Raw genomic sequence first — 16070 nt, 5'->3', positions numbered from 1 at the left:
AGGTATGTGATCCCAAATGCCACTGCTTCGTAGTTCGAGAGAATTAAATGCAAATAAACTTTTGATCACAACAAAGGGACAGAGAAACTATGTGATAAAACCACCATGCCAAACAGCTATATACTTTTTTTCACTGCAAAATCCTGGTACCCTAATGATAAAGTTTATGAGAGTGGCTGCACTCCTTTAACCTTTTTGGTAGGGTGGCCTAACACTTTCCTTCATATGAAATGTCTCTGCTTAAAGAGACAATACTTTTTGTGACAGGACTCTGAAAATAGTATGATCATGTGATTAAAGACTGTTACAAACATATGCAGGAAGGAGCAGAATAAAAGTTGCTGTACAACCTTAATTCTGGTGCTCTAACTTCTGAGTGGTTGACACTGGGGGGACCATAATATTCTTAAGTCTGTCTTGTATATAATTATTTGCACAATGGCAGAACATGTATGTTGCTTCAAACAGAGCTCGAAGAAGCGTCTGCAAATCCTATGAGGTCATGAGAGGCGACAGAAAAACACACTCTTTCTCGCCGTCAATAAAACTAGCTCTATGCTCGCTACCAGAATTGAGTACAGGGCTCTCTTTTAAATGACTGTGCCACTGAATTCTCTTCATGCATCACATCTCTTGTTCTTGACATGATTACCTAGAGCCTGTTAATCTATGGAGGCATGCATACCATATTCATTACTGTGGCATGAGGGTACCTCTCTCCCATGTAGTCATATCCAAAGTGACAACTACTCCTAAAATGGGCATGTTACTCCGGGTGCAGTGGTTGGGATGGGGAGGGGCTGGCCAGCAATATGTTACATGGAAGGTGGCCATCGCATCTAGCATTGCTGTAGATTTTTATAGCGTCAGGCTGCTGTTTTATAGCGTCAGCACAAGCCTAGGGGAGGGGGCAGTTGGGGCTGTGTCAATCCTACAGGGCGATGCACTGACACCGAGGCTCTGAGACCGGCTTTGCTGCAGAGACTCCTCTTTTCCGTAATGAACTGATGATCGCAGGGGCGGCTGCCTGCTAGGGCCAGGCAGGATTACAGGGGCCGAAGCTGCTGGCGGGGAGGGGACTGTGGGCGCCGCTACTTGAAGGGGAGGTGGGAGATTTAAAAGGGGAGCCGCTGCTGCTGCTGCGGGGTACCGAGGGGTCGCTGCCCTGGAGGCAGTGGGGTCCTTGTTGCAGGCAGTGAATGGGGGGCCGCAGGGAACAAGGCGGGCTCGAGGGGGCCGCTGCCGGGGCTTGAGGGGCGGCCGGCGAGGCGGGTCGGGGCTTGGGGCGGCCGGCGAGGGGCTCAAGGGGGGACAGCGGGGCCGCGCCTGTTCGATGCAGTGAAGGAGCCGTTGCGACCAACCTGTCAGCAGGAGGGTGGTGAAGGCGCCCCCGCTCCGCCTGCTCTGCGGTCGGGACCCCGGCGTACAGCGCTGCATGGCTCCTCGCTCCTCCAGCCGCCGCCGCCGCCGCTGCATCCTCCGCCCGCCCGCTCCGTGCAGCCGCCTGACACCAGCCAGCGGCATCCCCCCGCCCCTAGTGACGGTCTCCAAGCAGCGCCGGTCGGTCGCCGCCGCGGGGCATGCTGGGAGGAGCCGCGCTCCCTTCAGGCCTGGGAGCGAGCCAATGCCCGCCCCTGAGGCGCGCGGGCCGGGCTCGCGGCTTGAGGCGGCTTCTCAGTGGGGGCGCTCATGGGATTGGGGGAGGGGCAGTAAGCGCCCTCAGAGGAGCTGGTGGGGAGCCCCCCCTCCCAGTCACTCAGGGCCCTGTTTCGGAGTCTCACAAGTGCCCCTGGCCACGCAGGCTCTGGCCTGTACTTAACCCTGAGGTGGAGCCCTGAAGTGACTCCTTCCATCCACTGCTGCACTGGCACAGAGCGGGCAGGATTTGCCTCGCCCTGCAGCCCCTCCGCGCCACCGCAGCAGGGTGCAGAGGGATTCGGGCACCCGGCTGGGTTCAGCTGAGGGTTGCCAGGAGTCTGGTTTTAGACCGGAACGCCCGGTGGTCAGCACTGCCGACTGGGCTGTTAAAAGTCCGGTTGGCGATGCCGGACAAGCTCCACACGGCTCCTGGGAAGCTGCTGGTTTCTCGGGACAGCTATTGGGGCTCTGCACTCTACCCCCAGCGCCAGCTCAGCAGCTCCCATTGGTCAGGAACCGTGGCCAATGGGAGTGAGGCGGCGGTGCCGGTAGGTACGGGCAGTGCCCAGAATCATGCGGGCGCGCCTCCGCTTAGGAGCCAGAGAGAGAAGCCAGAAGCTTCCTGGGAGCTGCTTGAGGCAAGTGCCACCCAGAGCTTGAAACCCCGAAACCCCTCCTGCACCCCAAACCCTGGCCCCACCCCAGAGCCCGCACCCCCAACTGGAGCCCTCACCCCACCCGCACCCTAAATCCCTCATTACTGGCCCTACCCCTGAGCCCGCAGCTGGAGCCCCAACCACCTTCCCCGACCTGAAGCCCTCTCCTCAACCCCAAAACCCTCATCCCTGGCCCCACCCCTCAGACGGAGCCCTCCCACACCCCAACCCTCTGCCCTAGCCCAGAGCCTCCTTCCACACCCCAAACTCCTCAATCCTGGCCCCACCCCAGAGCCCACACCCTCAGCTGGAGCCCTTACCCCCGTCACATCCCAACCCCTGCCCCAGTCTGGTGAAAATGAGCGAGTAAGTGGGGGAAGAGGGAGTGGGGTTGGAGTGAGCCGGGGCATGGCCTTGGAGAAGGGGTGGGGCAGGGGACGGGGCAAGGGTGTTTGGTTTTCTTCAAATACAAAGTTGGCAACCCTAGTTCAGCTCATGCCTGTGCTCAGCTACAGAGCAACTAACTCTTCCCATGCTTGCTGTGACAAATGAGCCACAGTGACTTTAAACAATCCTTTACAAGTAGCAACAACACAAACTGAAGGGGAAGAGGCAGCTCAATGGAGGGAGGGGTGACTTTAGCACCTGTCCACATGGTGTCTGTATGGTGTCCCCATCCCGGCCCACCCACATTTTCCGGTGTCCAGCACGAGCAGTGAGTACAGGAGAAACCCTGCATGTGCTCTTGTGACCCATGAGCCCCTTAGTGCCAGCTGGCAAGGTGGTTACAAGAATATCCTGATCCTGGTGTGTCCATTCTGGTTCACCAAAGACTGTCTTGTGAGGTGTTAAAGGAAAGCCAGGGTCATGCTGCTCATTAATGTCATGAAATGTAGGTACAGATACTATGAAAATATGTTCCTAAAGCCTGTAGGAAGGCAGAGTTGACAAACAGGCTTCTGCCAGATAAAACATGTTTTTATCACCTATCTCTCTTGGTCCACTTATTGTAAGGTGACACAGTGGGGAGTCATTTACATATGAAGTCAGCAGGGGGGAATGTGAAATCAACAGGGAGGGGGGCATATCAGAGAATAAGCCATGGAGGAGAATCCTGACTCTGAGATCCAGATAATAAGTTTTGGGGAATATAAGGAGAAGGCAAGGAAAACACCCCTTTCTCCTGTACTTAATGAGACAGTATGCCCCATATTCTTCATAGAGATGATATTATGAAATGATTATGGCATAACTATGATGTATTTTATCCAAGATAGATCATGTGAGATATCATTGAAAAAGTTATGATTTACGAATATGATTATCCTATTTGTATGCATGTATCATTTTGGTATCTGAATTTAGGAATATTGTCTATGCATCTATTACAAATGTGTTTACACCTGGGGAATGCCCACTAGGCAGTATGCAATCAGTCTAGGTGGCTGGCTGGCTGGGAAGGGCCATTATGGAGAACAATAGGCCTTAGAAGAAGTTTATCTCCCACCAGGGAGCCTTCCTGAGGAGGCTACAAACAGCCTCCAAGTCATGGCTGCTTTGACCCTACAGGGACATGTGACCAAGTCACCTGGTTCTGGACTTCATTTTGGAAAACCAGTGTTTTTCCACTGATCGAGCATGGGAACCAAGCTTGGAGACAAAAGGTTTCTGCCCTATGCAAAAGGTATTTAGGCAGGGGAGTGACATCATCATGGTTCTTCACTGACTCCCTGCCCAAAGGAGACTCTTGGAAACACCTGAAGAACAAGGACTGGACTGGGGGAGAAGGGTTGGACCAGACTAGAGGGGTTTTTTTAGCCTGTGAAAGGAATACCTGGGGTTTTTAAGCTGCAAGCAAGGGCAGCTGGCTCCTTCAGAATCCCTGCAACCAGCATAAATCATCATTTAGGGTGCGAAGTTGCTTCATATCCAATCTCTTTAGTATATTAAGCTTAGATTGTGTTTTTGCTAGGTAATCTGCTTTGATCTGTTTGCTATCCTTTATAATCACTTAAAATTTATCTTCTGTAGTTAATAAATTTGTTTGTTTTATCACAAACCAGTGTGTGGAAATCATAACTGGGAGCAGAAAGCTGTGTATATTCCTCTCCACATTGAGGGAGAGGGTGAATTTCATGAGCTTACGCTGTACTGTTCTCTGTGCAGCACAAGACGATCTAATTTTGGGCTTACCCTCCAGAGGGTGTGTGTTTGTGCATTTGAATACTGGACAGTTCCTTAGCTAAAGCCTTCCCATGCAGAGCTGGGTGTGTCCCTACCTGAATGTGTGATAGTGAAGGTGGAGACTGGAGCCCGGCAGAGGGCTTGACAGGCTGGTCACAGCAGTACAGTGAAGAGGGAACCCAGGTTGATAGGTCAGGTGGGCTGAGTGGTACCCCAGTTTCAGGTGGCACCCTGGGGGTGAACCCATCACACTTTACACTATAATCACACAATAATTACATTAGTGAAAACTGGATCTCAACCAGATTTGGCTGAGGCACTGCAAAGGACAAATGGAGTGAGATAAACTTCTTTAGACAGAAGGTTAGCCAGTTAAGTTTAGTTCTAAAAATCGCATTATGATTTTGTTTTATATGAAAACAAAAGAGCTACATTCTCCTTACTCATCTCTTGAATCTTTGATAATAAACTTGTTGTTTTCACTATACGTTTACCACAACACTGAGACACTATACAAGGACCCCATCCTGAGTTGAATCAATCAAGCTTGTGTGTACACTGTTCCCTGGGGGACAGCAGACCTGGTATTACTGTGAGTGTTCACTAGATAAGAGGCTGGATACTGTACAGGAACACTTCAAAGGGGGCTTGGAGCTGGGGTTCACCTATTGTTAACCTGCAAACAAAAGTAAGTCCTGGCATAGTCCAGAGGCGATTGTTTGGGTGGCTAACAGGCTGGTGGTATTAGGGAACTGACACTCAGTTAAGCACAAGGAATTCTTCCTTTACTGGAGGCAGGGGAATAACAATGTGACTCTCAGTCCTGGATACCCTGAGAACTGCCACAGCTTCTCACTAGCAGTCCATTGAACATGTAGGGCAGATTTAGAAGTCAGATGGCCAGATCCCAAAGTCCTTGGTGTATGATGAAAGTAACATCTTATATCTAATGTGCCTAAAATCAAGTTCCTCATTTTATGGTTACTCTAAATAAATGTCTGATTTTTTTTTTTTTTTAGAATGTGTTGAACACCTACACTGGTTCTGATTGACTTTAAATGGGAGTTTCTTTAAGGAAGGTATTTAGGATATGGTCCAGAAGTTAGGCCCCAATCCTGCAACTGAGCATGCTGACTTGCTGCTTTGTACCTTCAATTAGCAAGGGCACCATATTTACCAACTGAATGTCCTGGTCACCGTGCTCCGTCTTGCCAAAACCACTCAACCACTTGTCACTCAAAACCAGTAGCTGCCTAAGACAGTATCTGGTAGCACCAGAAAGAAGCAACATTTGCTTCTTTGTGGGGTGGTAGTGAGAGGCTTAACCATAAATGTTGAGTCATTTGTGGTAAGATTGTACTAGTAGAAAGTGGCCATAGACATATTGGAGGAATTGCTCTACTCATACCACCACCAACAGTATTTTGTTTTGTTTTTTACTTCTGCTTAGCGTATTCAGCTTCCAACAGGGCTCTGCTGGCATAGGAAACTGTCCCTGTAACAGAATTACACCCAATCCTTTCTTTGAAGTATATCTTGTATAGTGGCGGGTAGTATTTCCAGACAAAGCAATCTAATCCGATTTTTTTTCTGTCAAATGGTTTTATGGTGCAGCAAAGTCTCACTCATTCTGCCTTATAAATTGGCATAGAGACTTTGTTATTGCTACCAAATGCGGACAGAACTTGGATGGAAGTTTATCCTCCCTATGAATTGTTGCACCACATTTGCATCTACTATAGCCAGTATTTCTTTGATGGTCTTGACTTTGCTGTACTGCCTTCAGTACTTCCAATGAGAGCATGTGCCTTATCAGTTGATGATGATGATTGAGTCACTTCCTGGATTTAACTTTGTTCTTCTCACTGTATCATTAGAATTCCAGTGCATGGCCTTCTTGCTCTGTTCCTTCACCGACAATGAGGCAGTCATCTGCATTTTAAAATACAGCTATTCCAGTACCTGGTTGAATCTTTGCAAGATCTTGGTTTCATGGTTTATGTCCAATAATCGTAGCATCATAGATAGCTGAGTGTCATCATCCTATTAGATTCTTCATCCAACTTTGTGCTGTCACAACCCACTGATATCAGACTGTAGAGAGTCTGGCAGATTATAGTCAATTGTGGGTAGTAGGTAGTTGCATCTCTCTAGTGCCTGATGCAATGGTTTTGGGTCTATGTGGATCTGCAATTTGCCCAATGTCTTATTTACAACCACATGCTGCTTATCCAGACAGTGTTGGTATTTACTGCTATGATGGTATCCTATCTTAACAGATTCAAACACCTGGTGAGTCACTCAGTCACATTGTTGGGGACACTGGGGCATGGCCACTAGGTAACTCGAGGGGATGGAAGACCACGAGTGTCAATGAAGCCCCCTCGCATTAGGCCCTTGGCCCCCCCTCCCACCTGGAGGCACTCACAGCAGCTCTGCATACTAGGCCCAAGTGTCCTTGGCCCCCCCATCTGGAGGCACTCACAGCAGTTATGCTAAGGATCTGCAACAATATGTTGCAGAGTCAGACTGCCTGAAACTAAGCAAGGCCAAACAGGGCAAATATAAAAAAACAATGCTGAATAAAGCAGCTTTATGTATAGTTTAAAAAAATAATACAGAGCACAAGGGCACTAGCTGGAAACTAAATTGGCTGGCTATATAAATACTTAGGGCAGCTTGCTATTAAATAAATATGCTAAAATATATATATTATATAAAAGCATGTGTAATTTCCTGCTCTGGGTGCAGGATTTGAAATTTTATTCTCCCTGTACCTTTTCACAGCTGCAAATAAACTTTTCTGCTTCTCCACCCCGTTGTAATTATTGAGTGTAGCACACCGAGTAGCAAACCAACTCCAGCTGTTGTTTAGCCTCTCAGCATTGGATGCCGGCAACAGCTTTTGGTGTCCCTGGGTGGGCGACGAGGCTGCAATTTAGCCTTGCCCGGACCCCTCCTGGGGATTGAGGATTGCGGCGAGAACCGACGCCCAGTGCGCATCGGTGAGTTCATCGGGGCCTCGGAGGAGACGCAATTTGATCGACCCCAGAGGGCACAACAGTGCAACACACTCATACAGTGGAGAAGCAGCTGTGGACGACGGTGAAGAACCGGTCCCTTAGACATAGGGGAGGAGAGACAGCTAACTGACAAACTCGGTCTCCGGGAAAAGGAGGGATGGCTCCATTCCCCAGAAGGGAAGGTCCTCTTACCAAAGGGCCTAATCTGACCAGTGCTGCAGAAACTATATCAAACCACTCATGCTGGCAGGGAAGCACTTATCCAGCTAATGGGAAAATACTTTATCACTTCCGGACTCCAACCCCTGGCTGCCGAGGTACAAGCGGACTGCTTAGTCTGCCAAAAGAATAACCCCCGACCGGGACATCCTGTGCCACCAGCTGCCCTAGATCCCACTCTGGGCCCTGGACAAGTGTGGCAAATAGACTTTACTAAGTTTCCCCGGACCCGAGGGTTCAGATATCTCCTTGTCATAGTGGATCGGTTCAGCAGATAGCCAGAAGCCTTCCTATGCCGTAATTGCACTGCCAGAACAGTGGCCCTCAAATTTGTTAACATCATTCCTCGCTTTGGACTCCCCCTGTGAATGGAGTCTGACAATTGGACACATTTCACGGCAAAAATCATTCAAAGCATCTCACGTGCCTTACAAATCCCCTGGAAACTCCATACGCCCTGATGACCACAAGCCAGTGGGGTAGTGGAGCGTACCAATCAGATCTTTAAACGGCATCTCTCAAAAGTATGCCAAGAAGCCTCACTGCAATGGCCTGATGCTTTGCCCCTCGTCCTACTCCATATCTGCGTTCTCCTTAAGGGTAAATTAGGGCTTAATTTTAAAGGGACTATGTTTAAAAGGGCATGGCCTATGAATAGCACCCTGGTTCTGTCAGGGGAATAAAAATTAAGTAATGTTTTTTTGTCACAGTATATGTGTTCCCTGTCTGTTGTTCTTTTGTCTCTTCATAGGTATACCAAGGATTCCCAGCCTCTCCCCTTGGACTCTCCCATCCACTCCTTACAGCCCGGTGACTCCATGCTTGTTCGTACCTGAAAAGACAAGCCTCTCCAGAAAAAGTGGAAAGGACCCTATACCGTCCTGCTGATCTCCCATACAGTGGCAAAAATCAAGGGACACAAAAACTGAATCCATCACTCTTGTCTGAAGGCAGTACCCGCCCCCTCGTCAGCAGAACAGTGGACCATCCAACCTGCCGATTCCTCATCTAGTAACGATCTCGGGCTAAAGCTACTGTTTAAAAAACACAAATAATGGGCACCTTAATGCTAAAATGGGCCCACCCAGGTACTGGAAACCCTGGGTTAAAAAGACTCTGGTAATAATTAATTGGGTAACATTAATATTCTCTGTATTGGTATTTCCAAACTGTGCATATTGGCAGCATAACTCCTTTGTTTCGCTTGCGCACCATGTTGCTACTTTAACAAACCAGACTGATTGCTGGGTATGTGCTCCAACTCCACTGTCCCCCAAAACGGGAATGCCCCTTGACATGCTGCCCTTGACCCTAGCAGAATTAGTCGCCACCAAAAAGCAAAAAAGAACGGACTCACCGTTCTGGAATAATACCTCTTTACAGCAAGCCACCTATCAGGACCAGAAGTATTCAGTTGCAGTACTCACTAAAAAAGTGTTATGTTTTACCCGAAACCAATCTGATCACTATGAGCGTCCTGTAAAAAAAAGCTCCTGTGTTATTACACAGTGAGCTAATAGGTATTAAATAAAAACAACAAAAAAAAAGCCAACAGTGTGGGTGTAATGGTTCCTCCCCTTTTAGAAAAACTCTTACAAATACTCTTACCACAAAAAAAGGGTTTGGAAATATAACTTGCCGTCCAGTTAATATCTCCAATGTAGCAAGCCAATGGCGGATTTGTAATAGTCCCTATGGCAAGTGTAATTTAAACGGCACAATTAAAAACGCCCTCACTTGTACCCAATCAAAAAAAATGGAATGCCCCTTTAGGGGCATATAAACTGTTTAAAAAGAACAGCCAAAGCAGCCTTAAAAATCCCAGGAATCCCCTTAAAAAACAGTCCTTACTGGGCCCTACAGGGTCACTATTTTGTATGTGGCCAAAAGGCTTACAAGGTGCTGCCAGCCAACTGGACAGGTAGCTGTTATATAGCTTATAAAGTTCCTCATCTATCAATAACTGCCACACTGCCCAAAAAATAAAAAAATAAAAAATGCCCAAGACACTTCTGTTAAGTCACAAAAAAAACAAAAAAACCCTGCAGCAACTACCTACAGCATTAAAGGGCAATATAAAAAATTCTCTCACAACCAAGAAACTTGTAGGGTGCTCTGTACTGGAAATAGCGCCACTGTTTACCGGGCCAGCCATGGCATGCATAGGCTGCTATACTGTAAGGCTGCAAATGGTACTTAAAAAAAATTGCCTTAAAGTTAAAAAACTCGGTTAGTAATTTAAAATCAGCAGTAAAAACATTAAACAAACAGGTACAGCAGCTCAAAACATTTCCCCTCCTTCAAAGGCTGGCTTTGAAACATCTCTTGGCATCCCAAAAAAGAGTGTGTGCCCTCGTTGGGCCCCAATGTTTTTATATATATATAAAAATAGCAATTATAAAATCTATAAAAAAATGGTACAGGCTAAGGCCCATGCCCGAGCCGAAGCACAGGTTGCCTATACTGCCCCAAAGAGCGATTGGTTGCAAACCTTGTTTTCAGGCTGGGGTTTGTCGTTTTGGCTTGGTGGTTTATTTAGCCTGCTATTAAAACTTCTCTTTCCTGTATTGCTTGTATTACTGGTATTATGCTGTGCAGTATCCTTACACAAAATAGAGCAGCTGAAAAATCTCTTGTATCAACGTGAGCACCTACATTGTAAGGAAGCTATGGAGCATTACTGCAGCAAAACAATTCAAAACAAATTGATTGACCTTATGGCAAGGAAGGTGTTTGATAACATATTGTTGCGGCTTGGCAAAATGAAGTACTCGGCCTCAGTATTGCTGCACTCCCAACATTAGTCACAGTGAAAAGATGTCATTTACAGTAACGTTTGTTGATGACAAGGATGGCTGTATCCAAGTAAAGGAACACTATCTGTTTCCAATCTGTGAATGACTCTACTGGAAAAGGCCTAACAGAACTGTTTATGAATGTTTTGAATGAGAATAAACTAAAACTTCAGGACTGCCAAGGCTACAACAACAGCATGAACATGAAGGGAAGAAACAGTGGTGTCCAGGCAAGGATCCTTGTGCTGAATCCAAGAGCTTTCTTCATGCCTTTTGATTGCCATTTCCTCAGTCTGGTTGTGTCAGATGCAGTGTCATCCTTAGATTCAGTATCTCTTCAGAGTACTGCAAAGGATATTCATCCTGTTTTCAGTATCAACTATCAGGTGGAAGATCCACACAGATGCCTGATGGAACTGCCGCAGTCGAATAAAGCCAAGGCCAGAATTCAATACGAGGGGCAAAGCCTGTCAAACTAAATCACTGACTTCAAATTTCTGGTCTCAGTTGTGGTTTGGTGTGATATCCTGTTCCCAGTAAACATTGTAAGCAAGGCATTACAAACACAGTCAATGGACATCATGACCACGACTACTTTGATGAGAAGCTGCCTTGATTTTGTTGAGGTGTAGAGAGACAGTGGATTTGAAGATGCTATCATTGCTGCCAAAGACATGGTGGAAAACTTAGGAGTTGAGCCTGTCTTCAAGGAAACTCATATTCATCTGAAGAAGAAACAGTTTGGTTACGAAGGCAGAGATGGGGTAATGGGAAGCTTGGAAATAAAATTCAAGAGGACTTTTTTGCTTGCTCATTAACACTGCTAGAGTGTCCATCAAAAAAAGATTTGGACAAATGAAGCACCACAAAAAGACCTGGGGATTGTTGTATGACCTTAGTAAGCTGCCGGTGGACAGGAACACACTTTTGAACAATTGTACAGACCTGCACTGGACACTGACACAAGAGGAACGTTTGGACATCAGTGATAAAGACCTCTATGTCGAATGGGACAACATCTGTCACATTTTGCCACGTGGGAAGTACTCTCCACTCCAAGTTCTCCAATTCATTCATGATGCAGAGCTGAAGGACACTTTCCCTAATGTGTGGATAGCTTTGAGGATTCTGGCCACGCTACGGGTCACAATCACAAGTGGTGAGTGCAGCTTTTCGAAGCTCAGGCTCATTAAAACATCTTCAATTGACAATGGCCAATGAGAGACTGACATTGCTTGCTATTTTATCACTTGAAAATGCCACTGGCCAGTCTTCAAATCTCTCTGATGCTTTGCTTCATTTCACAAGGGCAAAGGCGAGAAAAGCGACCTTTTGAACTAAACTACTAGGGTTAACATTCTAAGGTTGTCACCTACGGTAGCACTATTTAATACTGGCCCACCCAATGTTGGTGCACAGTGCAATTTCTTCATGTTAGTACATGAAGTTTCTATAAGATAAGAGGAAATTAATTTTTTATTTGCGCTTATATGGCATGAATAAATACAGGTTTACAGATCCTAGCATGCAAATTTATCTTCTTATATGACAGGGATAAATCATGCATGCAAATCATGCATCAAAGTTGTGACATGGACTACAAATGCAATAAAAATAAGGTATTCAAAAGTTTAACAAATGAAGGGAGGTGCCAAAGACGCTCCTTTCCTGGGATGACATTTGGTCCTGGGCCAGCCTTGCCAGTTGCTCCCATTGGGGGACAACTTTTTAGCAGCCTCTGTGCTGCCCTAAGCACGAGTCCTGCAATATTAGTCAGCCCATTACACAAGACATGCACGCACACAAAACTAATAATACTAAAGGGAGGAGGGAAGAGTCCTTGCTCCAATCCCCATATGTAGCTGTGTATCTAGCCCTATAAATTTTATTCTATGTTTTGGGTGGAAATATCAAAAGTGCACAGTGTTGTCATAACTGGCCCTATTCATATCAGCAGGAATATTTTACTATTAGCTTGCATAGGAGCAGAGTTAGGCCAATCCAGCACTTTTGAAAATTCTACTCTTATTTATTAAGTTTGTCAAATGAAGTTATCCTCTATTGGTTTAAACCATTTCAAAGTCACTGAAATCTCTTGGCAACCTTTTGAAATACTTAGTAACAATGTTTCTGACCTGGGAAAAAATTACCATCTACTGTTGTGTTATCTTGTACAACTTTATCTTCTTAATTTGTTGTAAAACAGCAGCTTGAACTGCTTTACTTTCTATGGGGAATCCTTTATAACTGTAGTACAATTCAGAAATCTTAAACATCACATCACCCATATGAACTGGCAACATAAGAATGCACAATGTCAGTGTTTTGCTTTGACACTGTAAAGCTTCAAAGTTCTGAGTGAGCAGGATCTTCAATCAGAACAAGCTCATTTTGATTCAGTCTTCAGCTTGTCAGCTCTACTCAATAAATACAATGTCATTCCAGAAGGTACTTATTTTGCAGATTCTAATGTGGGCTACTCACATGGATATGACAGGGCTCCAAAGGCAATGCTGAGGCTCTGTTTACTTGTCATCTGCATTATTTTTAAGGCAATCTAAAGGTTCAACATAAATAACATGAAGACCCAATATTTTATGGTATCTGGCTCACTGCCTAGACTCCTGAAAATGAATTCAAGGTTTTTGTGGTTTTTCAGAAAATTGCATGTGCTAGCAAACTGTGCATGTGTATACATTATTTTTCAGAAGACTAAAAACTTGAAATGGTAGTTGACATACATTTTAATTATGGACTTATTAGAGAATATGAGCAGAACTTGTCATAAAATGGTCATTTTTACAACTGTAGATCTATTATCAGTATCTGACAGAGCTATGTTCGCATAGAGAAAAGGTTTTTTTTTTTCCCCAATAACTGGACTCCCATCGTGTCAGGAAGCATGGGGTAAAGCCAAATGAGGTCATCAGTCCTGTCTGCGACTCATAAAATAAGACTATGGAGTTCTTCCCCCTGGACATAGACACTCTTGGCGGTAATTGTGAGCACTAGGATTAAAATATTTTTGTTTCCTCCATATGATCTGATGTTGTGTGTGTCTGACCTTTTGATTGTATGTTCTCCAGTCTAATTAACTAATAAACAGGAATTTTACAAAGAGGAAACTATAAAGGATGCAGAGACCTTTAGATACAGAGCCCAACCTGTATTTTATAGAAAACTTGATTTCTACAAGCCCCATGTTTGAAAAGATTTTTGTATCAGTGTATGATTCCAAGAAAAAGTTGCAATGCCCGTGATAGTGTGTTTTATTATATATGATTTAAAAATAGAATTACCATCACCCTTGTTACACATTACCATTTTATTTAATAAAAGTCAGAGCAGTTTGCAATAAAACTTTCATTACACTCCCGGGACTCCCCCACCCCTTGATCTTCACTGCTAACTGCTGACATTCAAAACTTCTCAGCATATCAATGTGATAAATCATAAGTGCAATACGTTTTACTGCTAGTCCTGTACACTGTACCCTAATTAACTGCATTTTATCTGTGCAGTGGTGCTATATAAAAGCATATTAATTTTTTTGGAAAATCTTTCTTTTAAAAATAGCTAGTCAGCATACTTTAAAACAGCTTTAATTTTTACTAGAAAAATGCAACAAAGGGGACATATTAAGCACTCACTTAATAGTTTCAACTGATTTCTTCCTTGTAATAAATACTATCTACTGAATTTTAATTTTAGAAACACAGATTATTATTGAGTTCTCTCTTGAGCTGATTTAGTCTGCATATCTCTGTTTTAATGTAACTTGATGTGGAGAAGTGGAGCACAAAAGCTTGAGTTATGTAATGTAGCATTTTTCTCTAGAATTTGGCATCTGTCTTGGAAAACTTATCATGTGGTCAGGAAAAGGACAAAGATAGAAGTGGTGTAAACAAGCACTTTAAAAAATTATTGGAAAAAATTTTACACACTGTAAGTTAAAACGGCCCACAGGCAACTTTAACTTGCTGAACCAGCATTTATGTAGCCAATCACCCTACATCTCAGTGACACTGGCAGTATGACAGAGCTCCGTTTCAGATGGCTGATCTATTTTTGAACAGTTTCTGCTGCGTTTCAGATACAAACATTAGCTCTTCTTTTCTAACTTCTTTTTTCTTTCAAAAGCTTGGCTCATGTGGACAACACAGGAAAACGCTTTCTCTCCATCTGTGTATGGGTTTCCCTCCCTGGGAGCATCTCAGGGCAACAATGAATTTCTGGATATTATTTCACAGATCTTCTCTTTTGTGAGGGACTTCCCTTTCAAGACTGTTGGTATCATAAAACAACTAAGTACTGTAGCTGTTCCTCTGGCAGCTGTGTCTTAAACTATGATAGTCAATTCTCGATAAACCCACCTCCTTTGCAGTGAGAATGCAGGCTAATCAAACTTGGTGATGTTAGTCGTCGAGCCCCATTTCATTATTTCACCTCGGCTGTACTTTCTTGTCTAACTTCTCCCTTCTTCTGCATTTCATTTTTACCCCGTTTGCCTGCTCCATTTTTGCTGCAATTCCATAGTACTGAACAGAGATGCCATCCAAGATATTCTCCTCCCATTTTGCCAGAAGCTGCCACCAGCCTTCTAGTAAAGCTGTGGTGTGATATTGGTTAGGCAAATAACTTGGGGAAATGTACCCCAAATGACATTTTTATATTTAGTGGACAGGAAACAAAAGGAGGTAGAGAAGTCAATCAGGTGTGCTACAAATCACTTTGTGGTTTGTAGACTGAATTCCCTAATGACATTCCCATTAAAAGTTCTTGCTGCCAAATACTGTTTGCTTTCACTCTCAGAGCTGTCTGTATTTACATAAAGTACTGTTCTCATGTCATGGCCACAGACAGCAGCTCCATGCTATGTGAGAGACAGAGCTAGCAAGCTCTGCAAGTGAATTCATACAGCAGCCCAGTTTAGTGAATTGTTAAGAATCATGGGATATCCCACCAGAAATCCATCCCAGAACACTGTCTAGTACACCATGCTGGACATAGTTGTGTGGGTAGTGCTTTGCAGTGGGGAAGCTCCATCTGCGCAAAACCTCTCCAGGCTAGGTTAGCATGGGCTAACTCTGCAGCGAAGACCTACTCCTAAATATTGAGAGAAGATGCAGGTAAATTGAATTCTGGTTTCCTTTGATACACCAGAACTCCAAACTACATGGTCACTACCCAGTCTAAGTTCAAATTTCTCTATTTTGTGTCTTGGAAAAGTAGCAGTTCAGAGTTATCTGATGGTTTCAGCCATTTGTTGACTTTCTTAAAATGTAGAACAGATTTTTTTTTTCCAAAATGATTCATTGTGAGGATATCACTTTTTCTAATGTGTCATGTATGTTTGTGAATTATACAAGATAATTCCCACACCACAACTGAATTCTACATTCAGATATACCACAAAGCAAAATCCATTTCACAGGCTGACCTATGACTATCCATTTGGAATTTTTTTTCAAAGAATACTGTGCAGCCCAATCACATCCAGATGCACAAGAATCAAATATCTAAAGAACAGGGAAGTCTGATTGTACCTACCATTT

At 44.6% G+C, this 16070-nt stretch overlaps 1 protein-coding gene across 9 annotated transcripts in view; it reads right to left on the bottom strand.

Annotated features, from left to right (window-relative positions):
* Positions 1-1538, bottom strand: part of SGCE (sarcoglycan epsilon) — a 59336-nt gene extending 57798 nt beyond the window's left edge. For all 9 annotated transcript variants that reach the window (XM_073333917.1, XM_073333910.1, XM_073333908.1 and 6 more), the window contains exon 1: positions 1362-1538. In XM_073333917.1, the coding sequence (XP_073190018.1) occupies positions 1362-1524 (163 nt within the window). In that variant the 5' untranslated portion in view covers positions 1525-1538. The remainder of the gene's footprint in view (positions 1-1361) is intronic.
* Between the last annotated feature and the right edge of the window lie 14532 nt (positions 1539-16070).

This window comes from Lepidochelys kempii, chromosome 2 (genome assembly GCF_965140265.1).
Source record: "Lepidochelys kempii isolate rLepKem1 chromosome 2, rLepKem1.hap2, whole genome shotgun sequence".
Classification (NCBI taxonomy): domain Eukaryota; kingdom Metazoa; phylum Chordata; order Testudines; family Cheloniidae; genus Lepidochelys; species Lepidochelys kempii.
The sequence above is the reverse complement of the archived record's forward strand: the minus strand, read 5'-3'. Positions and strand labels throughout refer to the sequence as shown.